At 36.0% G+C, this 21289-nt stretch overlaps 1 protein-coding gene across 1 annotated transcript; it reads left to right on the forward strand.

The window, feature by feature from the left end:
* Positions 1 to 9289: 9289 nt before the first annotated feature.
* On the forward strand, positions 9290 to 10435 carry LOC139895717 (putative F-box protein At3g16210). Its single transcript, XM_071878260.1, has one exon. It carries the CDS (start codon positions 9290 to 9292, stop codon positions 10433 to 10435), a length of 1146 nt encoding a protein of 381 aa, XP_071734361.1.
* The last annotated feature ends 10854 nt before the right edge of the window (positions 10436 to 21289 follow it).

Here is a 21289-nt window from a genome sequence, read left to right on the forward strand (position 1 = left end):
GAAGCTAAAAGATTGTTGATTTTGAATATACCTGTCACCAAGTCGGGGTTATCGCGTGCATCCCTTGCATTAACATTAAAAGCTCGTCCACGGGGTGGTCCGCCGTCTTTTCGCTTGTTTGGGCACGCATTTCTGAAATGGCCCGTCTGGCCGCATTCATAACACTTCTTCGGCCCTGTGGGGTTCGGCTTCCCATTCAAAGTGGTGACCCTGCAGTCTTTTCCGATATGCCCAGCCCGCTGGCATTTCTCGCAGACAACATTGCAATACCCAGTGTGATGTTTGTAACACCTCTTGCATTGTGGTAAGGTTCCCTTGTAGTTTGGGTTGGAGTTGGTGTTGTTGTTGGGGTTGGGGTTTCCACCATTGTTGTGCCTCTTGAAGGGGGTCTGGTCATAGGTTCTCCCCATGTTATTGTGTTTGTTGTTATTGTTGTTGTTGTTGTTGTTGTTATTATCCCACTTTCGCTTTTCGCTACTACCAGCTTCAAACCTAGCCTTCTCCGGCTCATCAATGAGAATCTGATTCATGAGGGTATGCGCCATGCGCATTGCTTCGGGAACATTCAGTGGTTTGGACGAGGTGACGTTTCCCTTGATGCTCTTAGGGAGTCCCCAGAAATATCTTTCCATTCGTTTGAATTCCGGGGTGACCATTGTCGGACACATAAGAGCTAGTTCCAAAAATCTCCTATTGTAGCCATCAAGGTCGTTCCCAACGGCCTTTAACTGCATAAATTCGATTTCCATCTTCTGGATTTCGGTTCTCGGACAATACTCATCAATCATAGCCGCTTTGAATTCCTCCCATGGCGTAGCATACGCCTCATCGATACCTTTCGCTTGAGCTAACGTGTTCCACTACGTTAGTGCACCGTCAGATAGCGTGCACGAAGCAAACTTGGTTTTATTGTCCTCCGAACAGTTGCTAACTCGGAATACTGATTCAAGTTTCTCGAACCATCTGGTGAGACCAACCGGTCCCTCGGTTCCACTGAAGTTATGCGGTTTGCAGCTCTGGAATTCCTTGTAAGTACACCCATTTCGAACGAGTGGGATAACTGGTGGTGGTGGCGGTGGAGCTTGGAGATTTCTTTCTGCTAGGGCTGCGGCTACACGTTCTTGGATCATCTCTTCAATTTGAGCAGCAGTAGGTGTGGATCGACCGTTAGCCATGGTATTCTAAACAAAAGTTTTGACTTAAGTCAAAATCCAGCATTCAATATGTAATAATATAGTATATAACATCCAACATGGAATCAAAACATCACATGTTATTAAATAACGCATCTAGGTACAAATACCACAGAATCATCGTACAGTAATGTAAATAGAGCATCGTGCAAGAATTAAATAACGCAAAGTTCCATTCATTAAAAATAATAAGTTTCATACATCTGAATAAGTTCGTACAATACATAAGTGAAATATGAAACTACAACTAGATTACATCATGAAATCTAATACAAAAGGTCCTACGGTGAAGGTGGGTGTAGGATGTCTAAAACCTGAGCCAACTGCTCCTCGAGCTCAGTAACCCGAGCTCGGAGGGTTCCCACCTCCCTTGTCAATTCCTCGACTGTGGGAGATGGTGGGGCAGGTGGTGCTGGTGGTGCAGGTGGGGCCGGTGGAGAGGATGGTGCTGGTGGAGCAGGTGGTGCAGACCGCACGAAGCGGGGTGTAGATGTCCCGTCTCCAGAAATAGTCAGCACGTAACGAGGTGCCTTATGTATGAGTGGGTCGGCAGGGTACGACACAAGCCGCTTACAGGCAGTAACCCTCCGACGCCGTCCAAAAGCGTCACTGAAGGCACGACCTCCATTCACCCCTGGAATGACGGTGCCATCAGGACGGTACCGCTTCTTCGGCGGGGTGGAGGGTGCCTGTATAGGTATATCAGCAGGGTCCTCGTCATCACTGGAGTCTGATGAAGAATCATCTGATGAAGAATCGGTGAATGATGAGTCATCCGAATCATGCGGTGGTGGCACGGGTGGCTGAACTGGCAATCCAAAGGCGGCCAACATCTCTCTGTGTCTGCCTGGCGGAATCGACACTAAACATCCATCTGGAGTGCGTCGGCACGGCATGCGCATATGGTTGTGGAATGGCCCTTCCCCGAACTCCGCGGGGATCACAACTCCACCGATGCGGGGCTGTGAATCCGAGGGTCCGGGAGCAGACGGAGCTGGAATCTCCGTAGGGCTCACGTGTCCATCAGAAGTAGCCACTGGTGCAGGCGGCTGGCTGCTAGTCCCGGAAGATGAAGCGCCGGGGTCACTCGTGCGTATCGGGATCGGTGGATCGGCAACAGTGGTAGGTGGAGTAGCTGAAGAGTCTAAACTGCCTAAAATGCTAGCAGGTGGTACATCCGACATCTGAACAAGGAAAAATAAATTTTCCATGTCAGTAAGTCATAAGCAAGCACGTATTAGGCCAACAGTTTAAATCATGTATAACAATAAGTAGCATGGCAATAACCGCAAATCGTACGAAGGTAGCATGCAATCGAAAGCAAGTAATATCATACAGCAGTGAAATCATGTAGTAGCATACGGCATATAGCAGTAAAAGCAAGCAGCAGCATGCAGTAAGTTCAGCGGAAACAAGTAAACTAGCAAGTTGTAGATTAGTCCTATTAGTGAATCCTAATCGGGTCGGTCTTAGACTCACTAATTCAACCTAATTCCCTACAAACAATGCTCTGATACCAAATGTGATGCCCCGTTAAAAACCATCGTGTACGAATCATCAACAACAGGATCATTACAAGGTTAAGTACTATATGCGTTTTCAAAAAGAGTTTGCATTCATTAATAAAGTGATGTCTAAACCAACATCGAATGTTTTACAATCCAAAAGCATGCTTCACTAAGTAGAAGCAAATAATAAGTGTATGTGACCACAATGGTCGTTACAAGTCATAGTTCAAAAGTACGAATGTTTGAATGCAAAATAAAGTAGTTCATGCTTTAGCAACTCTAAGCAGCGGGTGTCTACAGCACGACTAGTACACAGCGGAAGCTAACCTCAAGCACCTGAGAAAAACATGCTTAAAAACGTCAACACAAAGGTTGGTGAGCTATAGTTTAAGTATAACAGTATGTAAGGTAGGCCACGAGATTTCAGTGCTACAAAGAGCGTTTCAAAACAGTATGATAAAGTATATGTTAACCGTGGGCACTTGGTAACTAACTTAACGTTTATACCCCCTGAAAGTACACTTGGCAAGTGCGTATGTCTACGAATTATTAAACACTCGTTAAATGCTAGCGCTACTAGCCCGAGTGGGGATGTCAAACCCTATGGATCCATATCTAAGATTCGCGTTTACCGGTTCAAAAACCAATGACTAAACGTTACCGAGCTAAAGGGAATGTTTCTGCCGTTATATAACCCACACATATATAAGTTTAAGTACTCGTGCCTAGTATGTAAAACATAAAATTCGCATGCATTCTCAGTTCCCAAAATAAGTTAAAGTAAAAATGGAATGCTATAACTCACAATGATAATGTAGTCGTAAAGTCAGTTCGGAAAAGGTGTGTAAGTAATCGGTCCGAAGGTCCTCAACCTAAGGCAAATAGTAATAAGTCAGTAAATCGTCTTAATAGGTTTAAAAGTATGTAAATAAGGTCTTGAGGGTCATCATCATTCATCATTTAACAAAAGGTGTAAAGTAAGTTTCGTTTATGAAAGTAGTTTAAAACAAGGGCTGAGTTCGGTCAGTCACCACAGCCTCTAACCTTACTGAATTAAGGTGAGACCAGTGGTATTGGCTCCGTCTATGAGTCCTTTAAGTGTGGTAAAATTTACAGAAGTAAACTCGTCTTCTTTTGACCGTGGCGACGGTCTAAGTGCGAGTAGGTCAGAAATTTCTGCACAACGTTAAAAGGACATAGTGACGATCGGAGGGCCATAAATCCTAAACCGTAACTCGGATTAAGACGAGTCCTATATGAAAAGTTATCTACTCGAACAGAGATCTTTGAAAATCATAATTACAACAGCCCAGGTCTACTGGTATATTACAGAAACAGCAGAACACTAGGCAGAGAAAAGTAAGCAGAATAAAAATGGGTTCCGGTGAGTTTGGTGCTTGATGTTCATCATGGTTCTCATCCTTGATGCCTATAGCTTCAAGTGTACAACTCATTGATGTGTTTACATCATATTTACCAAGTTTGGACCATCATAACCCTTGTGTAAGTCTAAGACATGTAGCACAACTTCACTTAAGAGTTGTAAGTGTTTTGATGAACCAAAGTTACATCAAGGTCTTAGATCTAACACATACATGAACTTTAAAGCTAATAACAAGTTACAAACTTGAAAATAAACTAACTAATCAAGATCTTAAGATGTAGAACATAGTTCTTAGTTAGATCTTGAAGATCCAAGACTCAAAAGTCTAGATCAAGCATAAGTATACAAAGTTATATTTAAAGAAAACTTATTTACATGTTCTTGAACTTTTAAGTTAACTTTTAGTTCAAGAGAAATGAGATCAAGGTTAACTAGTAACACTTGACCAATAATAACATAAATCATGAAATTAAAGTGCAAGTAAATGAAGTAAATAGCTAAGTAAACAAGTAATTAAGTTCATGGTTTGCATACTTTAAAGATTCAAGCCTAAGCTTGATCTTTAAGGAAAGTAAACTTTAAAGTTTATTTCATGAATCACAAGTATGCTTTCAACACATGAACTTACAAACTTTTGAAACAATATATGTAGAACATAAACTAGTAAGTTTAGTTCTTGTGTTCTTGAAAATACAAGATAAAGAAGAATGAAACTAGTAAGTTGATTCTTGAAACTAGGTAAGTAATAACTATAAGTAAGTAACAACTTCAACAAGTAACAAAACAATAATCAAAGAACAAGTGATGATGATGATTAAAGGGTGTTCTAGTTTCGGTTTTAAGCAAGAAGAAAAGAAGAAGAAGTTGTTCAAGTTACTTACAACAACTAGAGAAAAAAGAGAGGAAAAATGGAAGCAAGTCTTGTGTGTGTTTTTGAGAGAGCATACAAGTGTGAGAGTTATGAGAAAAAAAATGAAATCAAACCCCTTATGGGTGTCCCCAAACCGACGGTTTGGTTGAGCAAAAGGGGGAGGGATTTGTTCTTTGGGTCCTTGCATGTAAAGCCTTAAAAGTGTGGATAAAAGGTGTAGTTGCATGGGGATTAAGAGTTAACTAGATTCCAAATGAACCAACTAGCTAGTTATGTCACTAAATGATACTTACACCTTGAAAGACATGGGCTAAGTAGTTCACTTAAAAGGTAGGGTGGGCTTATAAGCCCAAAGTCACAAGTCCATAACACTAATAAAGCCCAAGTTCACTTAATTAACAAATAAACCCAATTAAAGCCCAAGTAATTAACTAATAGCCATAGTTAATCAAAATAATTAATAATCCTTAATCATGAATGCAAATAATATCTAAAAATATTATTCGTGAAGTTTCGTGTGTCACAAAGACGTTTCGGGCATTTAAAAGTCAAGTACGGGCAATCATGGCAACATGTAAATGTAATAACATACATTCGTTTAATCACACGTATTAATAATAGTAATTATTAATAAATAAATGTTGGAAAATCCAGGGTCGTTACAGCTGCTGATGCAATTTTCAGCTTTTTTAAAGGGTTTAAATGAGGGGTACTTTGGTCTTTTCACTTGGGGTCGGTTTGGGGTCATCAAAACTGATCCATTGATCATTTTGGATCACATTTCACTCATCAAACACTCTCATCAAACCCTAGAGTGAGAAACACATTTCAAGTGTGAGAAAGCTCCATTTGGAGAAGAAGAAGTTTGATTCGGGTCAAGTCTCAAGTATTAAAGTTGCTCTACTCGTCAACGGCATCATTTTGGCGGCATTGGTAAGTTCAAACTCCGAATTTCATCTTTGTAATTTAATATTCAAGTTTAGGGTTTTGAGCTAGTTAGTTGTAAAACTTATTTAGGAGGTGAAATGGGTAATTGTAACTAGTTATTGTTGATGTTGGTGGGTTTTGGGTTGGTTAATGATTTAACCATGTTTAAGACTTGTAAATGGTGTATCATCACTAGTATTAGTGATTATTGATGTTTTGGAGACCATTAGGGTTCTTGTGGTTGACTAATTTTGACTATAGTCAAAATTAGAGTTTGTTGATGATTATGACTCAATTGTCGAGGTAATAAGATTTATAAACTTAAAATGGATTAAGTTGAAGCATAGAACCGGGTTAAATATGTTTTGGTGTCAAAACTTGCTAATGGCGTGATATTGACTTCTTATGGATCAAATTAGGGTTTAAGTGTCATTTTGGGTAAGATAGGTGTTTAACACCTATGATTGGGTTTGATTGACATATTAGGACCATTCTCACTTGTGTTAGTGATTATTGGTTAGTTTGGGCCCGGTTTGTGCTTGGAAGTGCATTTGGGTCGAAATTGCACTAGTTGTCAATTTGGGTTGATTTGTATATCCACCCTAATTGTGTTACTTGTTATGTGATAAATGGAATAGGTACATTCCATCGGCGATTGCTAATTTTGGCTTGGTATCCATCAAGACTTCAAGGTGAGTGTTAATATCCTATGTGCATATGTATGTGTAGGATGGGTGAGGGTCGGGTGAAGTGATTCTCGACTATAGAGCTCACTTCACATATAGGTGGATTTGATGGACTTGTGTATGGGTCCAATTGGCACGGTTGTGCATTTTGGTTGACCACCTTTGGCGAAGTACACACTTTGGGTGTACGTTATCACACGTGTTGTGAGTGGAATAAGTATACATGTATGTATATAATGTATTTATTTGTAGGAACGGATATGTGTTGTCCAAGTTAGTGATATATGTCGTTGTACACTAACGGCCTTTATGAACGGATGTATGTAGTCCGGGTTAGCGATATATGTGTTGTATGCTAACGGTTTATTGTATGGATATGTGTTGTCCAAGTTAGTGATATATGCGTTGTACACTAACGGTTTTATGAATGGATATATGTTGTCCAATTTAGTGTTATATGTGTTGTACACTAATGATTTATGAATGGATATGTGTTGTCCAATTTAGTGTTATATGTGTTGTACACTAACGATTTTATAAACGGATATGTGTTGTCCAAGGGTTAGTGATATATGTGTTGTACACTAACGGTTGTTATGAACACCGATGGGAAATTCGAGTACCATTCCTTTTTACAATTGGTTAACCTTGGACGTTTATATATATTGTTGTATATATATATATATATATATATATATATATATATATATATATATATATATATATATATATATATATATATATATATATATATATATATATATATATATATATATATATATATATATATATATATATATATATATATATATTGACGTATTGTTGTGATGTAGCTAACCCTCCGGGTGTAGCTTATTTGGCGTTGTTCACATCATCGTTGGTGAACTTATATTTTGTTGATATCTTTCGATTGTTGCTTAGAGATCGTACGGTATGCTTAGTGTAGTTGCCTTATTCATGGATGCTTCGGTATGCGGTATTTGATATTGGTGTGGCGTGTCCATTTTATACATATATATGTATGTAGTATATTATCACTCACTAAGCGTTAGCTTACCCTCTCGTTGTTTACATTTTTATAGATTTGCTTGGATGCGGTGGCTCGGGTAAGCGTGTGAACTAGTGGCTCGCGTAGTAGCTTTAGAAGGCTTGCTTTTGGATTAATTAGGATTGGTTAGCGTATCCCCAATCGCCATGCTCGGCTTTATTTTGTGTTAAAAATCATGTGGTTGAAAACTTGTATTTTCGTACGAAAGTCGTAAAACGGTCGATGTGGGCCCGGTCTCGTAAGACCCATTTTATTATTGGAACGTGTTAGTTTTAACTATTGTAATATGTTGTGAAAACCGTTTGATCTAAATGTGTCGGGAAGTCGAAGATCTTTTTCACAAAAAATGAAAAGTTGGACAGGTCGTTTTGGCGCGCCGCGCCACTATGCTGTACAAAAATATTTTTTTTTATTTGCATATTTCGATTGCATAGGGTTTGGGTTGTTACAGATGGTAAAAAAACGGACGAGACGGGGTCGAGACGGATGTTGACCAACGTGACTTTTTAAATAAATTTAAAAAATAAACATTTCAAACATAAAAATTTCAAATTAAAGGCAAAGATCTATGTTTATTTTGAAATGTTTTATGTTTGAAATATATATAAAAAGTTAACATGTCAACATCCGTCTCGACCCCATTTTTTCGTTGCAACGTTTTAAGGTCCCTATCGTCTCGATCCCGTCTCGCGTCTTTTTCAACCTTGTATATAGATGTAATGCGGGCGATGAATGGATATAGTCATGAATGATAAATTATCACCCATACCCGATCTATTAATTTTTCACATCATCCATATTCATATCCAATCCATTTATCATCCGTTCGGATCATCTATATCCACTTAAATAGATCGGAACGGATGAATATCCGATGGATCAGATATCCATTACCATCCCTATCACAATATCACCTATCCATATAATGGACCTGTTGATTTTAGGGATGGCGCCCGCGGGTAACGGGCACGGGTTCTATATACCCGCGACCCGCCCGTCGGGTTATTTTTTTCTCATTGAAACCCGTTACCCGCCCGCGGGTAAAAAAACTTCGCCCATACCCGTGACCTGCGGATACCCATGACCCGCGAGTAACCCACGGGTAATAATAATATACAACTTTGTTAAATTTCTTTTAGAAAAGTTAGATAATTTTATTAATTATGAACTATATGTACAAGCTACATGTGTAAAATGACGTGAAAATTAAGTTTTTTCCTTATATTTAATATTATATTTTTAATCATTATTACATTACATGTAAAATCATTTTTAAATTTGATAATTGTATGTATAAACTCGCGGGTAGATTAAAAAAAGTCTCATAAATTAACGGATCGGGTTTTACCCGCGACGGGTAGTATGTACCCGCGACGCGCCCGCGACCCGTCGGCGGGTATAATTTTTTACCCGTACCCGTGCCCGCGGTTAGGATTTAATGATTTTATCCGCCCATCACGGATCGAGTACCTGCAGCTCACGGGTTTTTTTTTTGCCCATTGCCATCCCTAGTTGATTTATGGGCATGTGGATCTATGGTTCAAAGATATAAAACCCAGTGGACCCAACTCTAATTACGCTCAGTCCTTTCTTACTCATCGATTTCATTGTCTAAAATCCCCCAAATTCAATCCCTAACTTTCCCCAAAATCAATCACAAAACCCTAATCTAATGTCTGACAACGTTCCTTTCGATGTTCAAAGAGAAATCATCAAATTGCTTCCTGTCAAACCATTGCTTCGATTCAGACAAGTTTCAAAACCATGGAAGTCACTAATCGATAGCTCTGACTTTATCGCTAATTACCACTTCAGCAACGCTCCCCTGCAGCATCATATACTTGTAAGGTACTATGATTCAAAGCATGAGCAATATGTTTCGATTGTGGATGATGATGATAGTTTTCCTCGACACAAGTTCCCCCTGATTATTCCATCAGATGCTAGACAACTCGGTGAGTTTCCAGATATAATAGGTGGCTCTCAAGGTCTGCTCTGCTTGTGTTATAAGCGACATTCTTGTGAAACAAATACATTTGTTTTATGGAATCCAACGATTAGAAAATCGGTTCCTATTGTTGTGCCTAATGTGTTTAACAATACAGAATTTGAAACCGCTGTTGGTTTTGGCGTTTGTCCTCGTACTAGTGACCCTAAACTTGTTAAAATTAATTATATTTCAAGTTTGCAATTTAATCCGGAAAAATGCATCCCTTCGCAAGTAGAGATTTTTAATTTAAACTCGGGGTCTTGGAAAACTTTTTCTTCTATGAGTGTGCCCCGTAAATCGATTGAACTGACATGGTATCAAGTATGTGTAGATAAGTTTATCTATTGGGTTGCCGCTGATAGGACTCTTGCGGGTCAAACGATACGGAAGAAGAAATTGATATTGTCATTTGATATGATAACTGAAGAATTTACAGAAATAGACCTCCCGAATAATTTGGCATATTTAGATGACCATTGCTTGCACTTGTCTAAATTATTTACATCTCTGATTGTGCTTGAAAGTGAGCGTGGGGCCCGTAAGAATGGGAGATGTTGTGTATGGAGGATGGAGTATGGGGTTCAAAACTCGTTTACTAAGCTATACGATATTAAGTCACCGTCTGATTCATTAGCTATAATGCAGGTACATGACTTTAGGAAAACCGGTGAACCTATTATTGAAATGTTGTTTACAGAAAGAAGAGGAAGTGCAGTTTTTGCCTATGAACCGGGGTCAGGAGAAATCACTGATACTGGGATTGATGGCGGTGGGTTTTTGTGCTTAGCGAAATCATACATTGAAACACTGCTTTTGCTTGATCAATAAAGGAATTGAGGATCAAGATATTGATATGTGGATTCAGTTTAGTTGGATTTATGAAAAGGTAAAAGTGCTACAAATTACAGTAGATGTTGTTAACTATGCTTTTAGATTTTTTAATCTTTGTGAACGATAAGTTGTTAAGTTACTAGTACTTTGTCTATTAAGATGTCAACGTCTAGCTTTTTCATTCTCGTTACCATTTATGCAAATTTGTGTTCTTTTAGTCTCATAGCATCTTTTTACGTAGGCATCGTGGTAAAAAGTTAGCCTTATTCATGTTTGTTATGTATGTTTAAATAATTTGTTGTTGCTATGAATTTGGGTAAATATCATGTTTTGGTAAATAACCCTATTGAATTTTGTTTTCAGTCAAGTACAATTATGATCTGATTTTAAGATTATACAATCTGTTTCTGTAATTTACATATCAACAGTCGTATCAATTGAAGTGGTGATCACCAGTTGGTCATTAAATTCTTTTAAAACAATTATTATGAAATTGGTCTACTAATTTTATTGGATATGTATTTATGTGTTTGTTGAATCTAAGAATTTGATCTATTGGTGTGCCATTTATCTTCTTGTCTATATCATAAGATTTATGTGAGGACAATGTGGAAATGTCTAGATCATAAATCTTAAGATTTATGCGACAACAATATGAAATTAAGAACAATGAAAAGGCTCAATTTTTGGGGGTTGTATCATTTGTACCGCATTTGATAGGGAGGTCTAGTTGCTCTTTAAATATGCTGGAGTAAGTATGAATTGCAAGGGGTAGATATTTTCAGGTTATTTTTTTAACGAATGGCAATCCAACCGGATAATAATTTATACTTCAGTTTCAATCATCATCATCTTCATCATCATGGTGTGCAAAGATGGACATTTTATTCTTCAAGAAGGAATAGCTTACTTTTGGATACACAAAAATTTCTCAAATCAAGATCAAATGTTGACAAATGCAGAGAATCAGGTAATACATAGAATCATGAGATGTGTCCCATTTGTAGACCTCAATTTAAGTTAGTTGTGGAAGAAAATGAATTTGTAGACACTGAGGAAGGAAGAATTAGCTAGTTAATAGAAACTAATATAGCGTTAAGCTTTGTTTAAAAGATTTCCCTGTGGAACGAACCGCACTTACTAAAAACTACACTACTGTACGATTAGGTACACTGCCTATAAGTGTTGTAGCAAGGTTTAGGTATATCCATTCTATAAATAAATAAATATCTTGTGTAAAATTGTATCATATTTAATAGTATTTCCTAGTAAAATATAAGCTATTTCATATACACCTCGCATAACATCAAGTATTTTTGGCGCCGCTGCCGGGGATCAGCTAAAACGCCGGAAGCGCAACGCTATAAAAAAAAGATTTTTATTAATTTTTAAGTTTAGTTTTATAAAAATACGTTTTTGTAAAAATACGTTTTAAATAATATATTCAAAAATATAAAAAGAAAAACAAAATTTATATATTTTTAAGAGTTTGTTAAATATATAACTTCTATAAAAGTTTCTTTATCTTTATTTTATAAAAATATAAGTTTTATTTAATTTATATAAATATATTATATAAATATATAAAACAGAAAAATTAAAACAGAAAAAAAAATAAAAAAAAATCACTCGAGGCCCGTACTGTTACAGCCCGTAACCTGGCCCAAAACCTTAGCTCATGCGATCGCATGAGCCCGAAGGCAAAATCTCATGCGATCGCATGAGAGTGTCTGACACGCCAGTTAACCCTAAAAACTGCAATCATTACGGATTATTATTATTAATTATAATTAATTTAAAACCCTAATTAGGGTTGTTTTTTTTAATATTAATATTTAGTTTAGTTTTCATTATTTAATTTGTATTTTTGGTTTAATTAGTTTTAATAAATTATAAAATTAATAGTTTTATTAAATAAATAATATAAAAATAATATTTTTATAAAAATTGTACTTTTTACAACTTTAAGTATATTTTTATATTTTGTATTTTTTTTATTCGTTTTAGCGTAATATTTGTATTTTTCGCTCGTATTTAGTTTTAAATCATAGTATTTGCCATAGTTATTTTTATTTCTAGATTTTTAGGCTTTGCCGTAAAATCCCTTAAGTGCTTTTTCTTTAGATTAAGATTTAGGTGTTTTAGAATTTTGCGACGCTGTTCTAAGTTTTTAGTACCTTTTTAAGATATTGTCATTTGGGATATAGAATTACTTGTAAGCTTTAATATTTTTAGACGCAACTTTTAATTCTTAGTTTTTAGTTCCTTTTTAAGTTTCGACGCGCTACTTTCTTATTTTTATTTTTCGACGCCTATTATTTTTCAATCTTTTATTTTTCGACGTTTTTCGACGCGCTCTTTTTCTTTCTTATTTCTCGACATTCTAGTTTTTAGGACTTAGAATTTTCTCTATTTCTTATCTAAATTTCTTAAATTTCAACAAAAAATTATTTTAAGCGGTTAAATTGATAGACATCAAAATTTTCTGGTTCGTAGTAATAGTTGGATTTGTACGTGGACGGGTTATTGGAGCCAAACAGTACTCAATTATATTGAGACCAAACGAATCCTGCCCCTCTGCTGCATCTTTTGGCTATTCGAAACGTGGGCAAAATCAGAAAAGTATATTAATTGGATAACTTATATAATTTTTCTTTCTTTTTAAAAACTAATAGGATATTCAGTGAATGCACCGAGCAAAACGTTCACCACCTTTTGTACGTTCACCACCTGTAACTCAATCAAGACATCTAGCAAATATTGTCGCCGTTGATTTTTCTTTAGAATCGTCATCCAGTCGACCAAGTACTCCAATTTAAATTTCCGATAATCCATTTTTTGAACCCGACCTCACAATTGAGAATCCGGAGAATATTCAGAGACAATTTATAGATCCTGAACCATTTATCTTTCCTCCGGAACCACCAATCATTCAAACAGAGATTGTTGAGGAACCAACCATTAAATCAGAATCCTATAGTGATTCAGATTCAACAAATTCAATCATGGAGAATCTGGAACCTTTAAGTATGGAAGACCGAATGAGAGCTAAACGCACTGGCCAAGGTCACGCAATTACTCATCCAGACATTAATGCGCCAGATTATGAAATCAAAGGACAAATTCTACATATGGTGACTAATCAATCCCAATTTAGTGGTGCGCCGAAGGAAGATCCAAATGAACATCTTCGTACCTTTAATAGGATCTGCACTCTATTTAAAATAAGAGAAGTTGAAGATGAACAGATATATCTCATGTTATTTCCCTAGACTTTAAAGGGAGAAGCCAAAGATTGGTTAGAATCGTTACCTGAAGGGGCAATTGATACATGGGACGTTTTAGTTGAAAAATTTTTTAAACAATTCTTTCCGGCATCTAAAGCCGTAAGACTTCAAGGAGAAATTGTTACGTTCACACAGAAGCCAAATGAAACTCTATATGAGGCGTGGACCAGATTTGGAAAGTTATTGAGAGGATGTCCGCAACATGGTTTAGACACCTGTCAAGTAGTACAAATATTCTACCAAGGATGCGACATCACTACAAGGAAAGACATCGATATAGCAGCTGGTGGTTCTATTATGAAGAAAACAGAAACTGATGCTTACAAAATTATTGATAACACTGCTTCCCACTCACATGAGTGGCACCAAGAAAAAGATATCATTAGATCATCTAAAGCAGCTAGAGCCGATTCTAGCCATGACTTAGATTCCATTTCTGCAAAGATAGATGCTGTCGAGAGACGAATGGAAAAGATGACTAAGGATATACACTCAATACGAATTAGTTGTGAGCAGTGTGGAGGACCACATTTGACAAAAGATTGTCTCAGTATTGAACTAACAATGGAACAAAGAGAGAATGTTTCATACATAAACCAAAGGCCTGAAAATAATTATCAGAATAATTATCAACCGCCAAGACCGATTTACAACCAAAACCAGAATTATAACCGAAATGTTCCATACAACAACCAACAAGGTCCTAGCAATCAACAAGTATCCAATAATACTTACAACTAGCAAAGACCTAATTTTCAAAACAAACCACCACAAACCGATGATAAAAAGCCAAATTTAGAAGATACGATGACAAAGCTAGTTGAATCTCAAACACAGTTTTTCACATCTCAGAAACAAACCAATGAACAAAATGCTCAAGCATTTAGAAATCAACAAGCTTCTATTCAAAATTTGGAACAAGAAGTAAGTAACCTAGCAAGGTTGATAGGTGAAAGAAAACCGAAAAGTCTACCTAGTGATACAAATGATAACCCCCGGAATGAAACAGCTAAAGCCATTACCACAAGAAGTGGTATTACACTTAAACCACCTGAAATACCTGTAATTTCTGATGAAGCTATTCCTACTCCACAAGAACCACAATCTGATCAAGATAAGGAAAAAGAACCGGTAGTTGAAAAGGTTAATGAAGATAACACAGTTAAGGCTAAACCTTATGTTAAACCATATCAACCACTACTTCCTTACCCGAGTAAAATGAGAAAAGAGAAACTTGAAGTCGAGTAATCTAAATTCTTGGATATGTTTAAACAGATAAATGTAAATCTTCCTTTCATTGATGTGATTTCAGGAATGCCTAGATATGCTAAATTTCTGAAAGATCTAATCTCGAATAGAAAGAAAATGGAAGAACTCTCGGCTGTTACTATGAATGCTAATTGTTCAGCAGTTGTAGTGACCCGAACTTTTTCATGTTTATATATATATTAAATGAAATAGTTATTTACATGATTAAGTGTTTCCAACATGTTAAGCAATCAAACTTGTTAAGACTTGATTAATTGAAATAGGTTTCACATAGATAATTGACCACCCAAGTTGACCGGTGATTCACGAACGTTAAAACTTGTAAAAACTATATGATGACATATATATGGATATATATATATAGTTAACATGATATTATGATAATTAAACATATCATTAAGTATATTAACAATGAACTACATATGTAAAAACAAGACTACTAAATTAATGATTTTTTAAACGAGACATATATGTAACGATTATCGTTGTAACGACATTTAATGTATATATATCATATTAAGAGATATTCATACATCATAATATCATGATAATATAATAATTTAAAATCTCATTTGATATTATAAACATTGGGTTAACAACATTTAACAAGATCGTTAACCTAAAGGTTTCAAAACAACACTTACATGTAACGACTAACGATGACTTAACGACTCAGTTAAAATGTATATACATGTAGTGTTTTAATATGTATTCATACACTTTTGAAAGAATTCAAGACACTTATCAAAATACTTCTACTTAACAAAAATTCTTACAATTACATCCTCGTTCAGTTTCATCAACAAACACTTGCAAACACTTTCATTCATGACTTATTTACATGAAAACAAAATTACATATCCTTTATATCTAATCCATACACCAACGACCAAAAACACCTACAAACACTTTCATTCTTCAATTTTCTTCATCTAATTGATCTCTCTCAAGTTCTATCTTCAAGTTCTAAGTGTTCTTCATAAATTCTACAAGTTCTAGTTACATAAAATCAAGAATACTTTCAAGTTTGCTAGCTCACTTCCAATCTTGTAAGGTGATCATCCAACCTCAAGAAATCTTTGTTTCTTACAGTAGGTTATCATTCTAATACAAGGTAATAATCATATTCAAACTTTGGTTCAATTTTTATAACTATAACAATCTTATTTCAAGTGATGATCTTACTTGAACTTGTTTTCGTGTCATGATTCTGCTTCAAGAACTTCGAGCCATCCAAGGATTCGTTGAAGCTAGATCCATTTTTCTATTTTTCAGTAGGTTTATCCAAGGAACTTAAGGTAGTAATGATGTTCATAACATCATTCGATTCATACATAAAAAGCTATCATATTCGAAGTGGTAAACTAGTAATCACTAGAACATAGTTTAGTTAATTCTAAACTTGTTCGCAAATAAAGTTAATCCTTCTAACTACACTTTTAAAATCAACTATACACATGATATATATCTATATGATATGCTAACTTAATGATTTAAAACCCAGAAACACGATAAACACCATAAAACCGGATTTACGCCGTCGTAGTTACAACCGGGGGCTGTTTTGGTTTGGATAATTAAAAACTATGAAAAACTTTGATTTAAAAGCTATACTTCTGGAAAAATGATTTTTCTTATGAACATGAAACCATATCCAAAAATCATGGTTAAACTCAAAGTGAAAGTATGTTTTCCAAAATGGTCATCAAGATGTCGTTTTTTCGACGGAAATGACTACCTCTTTAGTAATTGACATGTAACTTAATTTTTCTGACTATAAACCTATACTTTTCTGTTTAGATTCTTAAATTAGAGTTCAATATGAAACCATAGCAATTTGATTCACTCAAAACAGATTTAAAATGAAGAAGTTATGGGTAAAACAAAATTGGTAAAAACTACTCATTTTAGCTACGTGAAAATTGGTAACAAATCTATTCCAACCATAACTTAATCAACTTGTATTGTATATTATGTAATCTTGAGATACCATAGACACGTATACAATGTTTCGACCTATCATGTCGACACATCTATATATATTTCGGAACAACCATAGACACTCTATATGTGAATGTTGGAGTTAGCTATACAGGGTTGAGGTTGATTCCAAAATATATATAGTTTGAGTTGTGATCAATACTGAGATATGTATACACTGGGTCGTGGATTGATTCAAGATAATGTATATCGATTTATTTATGTACATCTAACTGTGGACAACTAGTTGTAGGTTATTAACGAGGACGGCTGACTTAATAAACTTAAAACATCAAAATGTATTAAAAGTGTTGTAAATATATTTTGAACATACTTTGATATATATGTACATATTTGTTATAGGTTCGTGAATCGACCAGTGGCCAAGTCTTACTTCCCGACGAAGTAAAAAATATGTGAAAGTGAGTTATAGTCCCACTTTTAAAATCTAATATTTTTGGGATGAGAATACATGCAGGTTTTATAAATGATTTACAAAATAGATACAAGTACGTGAAACTACATTCTATGGTTGAATTATCGAAATTGAATATGCCCCTTTTTATTAAAGTCTGGTAATCTAAGAATTAGGGAACAGACACCCTAATTGACGTGAATCCTAAAGATAGATCTATCGAGCCCAACAAGCCCCATCCAAAGTACCGGATGCTTTAGTACTTTGAAATTTATATCATATCCGAAGGGTGTCCCGGAATGATGGGGATATTCTTATATATGCATCTTGTTAATGTCGGTTACCAGTTGTTCACCATATGAATGATTTTTATCTCTATGTATGGGATGTGTATTGAAATATGAAATCTTGTGGTCTATTATTATGATTTGATATATATAGGTTAAACCTATAACTCACCAACATTTTTGTTGACGTTTTAAGCATGTTTATTCTCAGGTGATTATTAAGAGCTTCCGCTGTCGTATACTTAAATAAGGACGAGATTTGGAGTCCATGCTTGTATGATATTGTGTAAAAACTGCATTCAAGAAACTTATTTTGTTGTAACATATTTGTATTGTAAACCATTATGTAATGGTCGTGTGTAAACAGGATATTTTAGATTATCATTATTTGATAATCTACGTAAAGCTTTTTAAACCTTTATTGATGAAATAAAGGTTATGGTTTGTTTTAAAATGAATGCAGTCTTTGAAAAACGTCTCATATAGAGGTCAAAACCTCGCAACGAAATCAATTAATATGGAACGTTTTTAATCAATAAGAACGGGACATTTCAGTTGGTATCCGAGCGTTGGTCTTAGAGAACCAGAATTTTGCATTATTGTGTCTTATCGAGTTTGTTAGGATGCATTAGTGAGTCTGGACTTCGACCGTGTTTACTTGAAAAATGATTGCTTAACAAATTTTGTTGGAAACTATATATTTTTAACATGTGAATATTATGTGATATATTAATCTCTTAACGCGTTTGATATTATGTGGTAGATGTCTACCTCTAGAATAAGTCCCATTGACTCACCTAATAATAATGAAGAGTCAAATGTAAATTGGAATAATTCATGGACTGATTCACAAGTTCCCGAAGAGGAACCGGAAGAAGAGTCGGAACCGGAAGAAGAATCGGAACCGGAAGAAGAATCGGAACCGGATGAAGAAATAGAACCGGTGGGGGAAATAATAAAACGGTTAAGTAAAAGAAAATCCTCAACCAACCGACCAAGGTTAATTATGGTCAATGGTGTTTCCGCCAAGGAAGCAAAATATTGGGGGGATTACCAATTCTCCGATGAATCGGATTCCGACGAGAATTCCGATGATGTTATAGAAATTACCCCAACTGAATTTAAAAAGGCAAAAGAAAATAATAAGGGAAAGGGCATAAAAATAGAGAAATCTAATTCCAACCCCGATGAACTTTATATGTATCGTCAACCCCCGAAGCCCTTAAGTTGTAACAATGACCCGGGAACCTCTAAACCACCAGGTTTTTCTAAACCGTTGTGGAAAACGACAGATCATATTAGGGGAACATCATATATCCCTAGAAACTTAGCAAAACGAACCAAAACCGAAGAAGAAGAAACGAGCGAGTCAGAATAAGATAGTTGTATTCGTGTGGTGTAATATATGTAATATAGTGTGCTTATGCTTTATGATATATGTAAAAATTGCTTGTATTAATAAGTATTTTTTTTTTATGAATCTAACTCTTGTCTATTTTACAGTATAAAAACTCAAAATGGATAGACAACCCAATATTTTAAGAGATCTACCCGGAGACATGATTGATGAAATCTTGTCTAGAGTCGGTCAGAATTCTTCGGCACAACTATTTACGGCGAAATCAGTTTGTAAGACATTCGAAGAACGTTCCAAGAATGTCTTGGTTTATAAGAGACTTTCGTTTGAAAGATGGGGGATATCACATTGGGAAACCCATAAGTTACGATGTGTTTACTTTGACGAATATATTGCGGGGAACCCAAATGCTATTTTACGCAACGGGTTAAGAAATTATTTTGACTCAATGTATCCGAATATAGGACTTCATGATTTAGAAAAAGCGGCTAACATGCAACATAAAGAAGCATGCTATGCTTACGGGTTAGTAATGTTCGCTTCTCACCAAAGTGAGAAAAAGAACATCGGGCTACAACTATTAAACAAAACGTTCTCACAAGTGACGGAGTCGGTAATTGGGGTAAGAAATGAGGTTTTTAGGTTATTACGAGACTGTTGGTCATTACGTAACCCTCGTCCCTTTGACGACGTTACAACACGCTGTCTTATCAACGGCCATAACGGTTATGTTCCACAAGACCAAGGATGGGAAGTAGTCCTAGTAAAACCAGAATGTGTGACTTGTTTCTGGACGTATGAATTACGTGCCTTTATTGCCTTTGCTGAACGACTTGTGTACTAGCTAGAATTATCTTGACAACTATCTTGTATCAAATTTATTGTGTGCTATATTTCATGCTATATGTAAAATAAGCGGTATTGTAAGTTTGTAAAATATTGTATAAAAGTTCGAACGCGAAATATTATTATAATCAGTTTTTCATATAGAATTGTAGTAATTGAATTATATATTAGCTACTAAGTATGAACTTAACGGGTAGGTACTACCCGAATTTAAACTTATAAAATGCTAATATGAAGAAAAAGCTTTTATAAATGAGTTCATATGATGCTACGAAATACTATTAACTACTCTTAATATTCTATATGATTAACTTGTTCCATTTGACTATTTTGAAGGAAATGGCACCGACTACTCGACACACCGTGAATATGAATGAAGAGGAATTCCGTACTTTTCTAGCTTCAAACATAGCCGCAGTACAGGCTGCGCTACATACCAACAATAACCTTGGATCTAGCAGCACAGGAAATCGTGTAGGATGCACCTACAAAGAATTCACTGCCTGCAAACCTTTGGAATTTGATGGAACCGAAGGACCGATCGGATTAAAACGGTGGACCGAGAAGGTTGAATCGGTGTTTGCTATAAGTAAGTGTACTGAAGAGGACAAAGTGAAGTACGCTATGCATACCTTCACAGGTTCTGCGTTAACATGGTAGAATACCTATCTAGAGCAAGTGGGACAAGATGATGCGTACGCACTACCGTGGTCAGCATTCAAGCACTTGATGAACGAGAAGTACCGTCCCAGAACCGAGGTCAATAAGCTCAAGGCAGAACTTAGAGGGTTACGAACCCAAGGATTTGATATTACCACGTACGAAAGACGATTCACAGAATTGTGCCTATTGTGTCGGGAGCATTCGAAGATGAGGAAGAGAAGATCGACGCGTTTGTGAAAGGATTACCGGAAAGAATCCAAGAAGATATAAGTTCACACGAGCCCGCCTCCATACAACAGGCATGTAGAATGGCTCACAAACTAGTGAACCAGATTGAAGAAAGGATTAAAGAACAGACTACTGAAGAGGCCAATGTGAAGCAAGTCAAAAGAAAGTGGGAGGAAAACGGTGATAAGAATCACCAATACAACAACAAAAGCAATTACAACAATAATCGCAACAATTATCCCAAAAATAGCAACATCAATCGCAACTACAACAAACGGCCCAACAACAACAACAACAACAACAACAACAACAACAACAACAACAACAACAACAGCAACTACAACAATCATCCCAATAACAATAATAACCGCAACAACAACAACAATCAGAAGCAGCTATGCCAAAGGTGTGAAAAGTATCACTCGGGGTTCTGCACCAAATTTTGCAACAAGTGTAAAAGAAATGGTCATAGCGCGGCGAAGTGTGAGGTCTACGGACCAGGGGTTAATAGAACGAAAG

Source organism: Rutidosis leptorrhynchoides, chromosome 1 (genome assembly GCF_046630445.1).
Source record: "Rutidosis leptorrhynchoides isolate AG116_Rl617_1_P2 chromosome 1, CSIRO_AGI_Rlap_v1, whole genome shotgun sequence".
NCBI lineage: Eukaryota > Viridiplantae > Streptophyta > Magnoliopsida > Asterales > Asteraceae > Rutidosis > Rutidosis leptorrhynchoides.

Bases quoted from the DNA above. Each gene is read 5' to 3' on its own strand.
- LOC139895717 (XM_071878260.1), top strand. From the start codon at position 9,290: ATGTCTGACAACGTTCCTTTCGATGTTCAAAGAGAAATCATCAAATTG.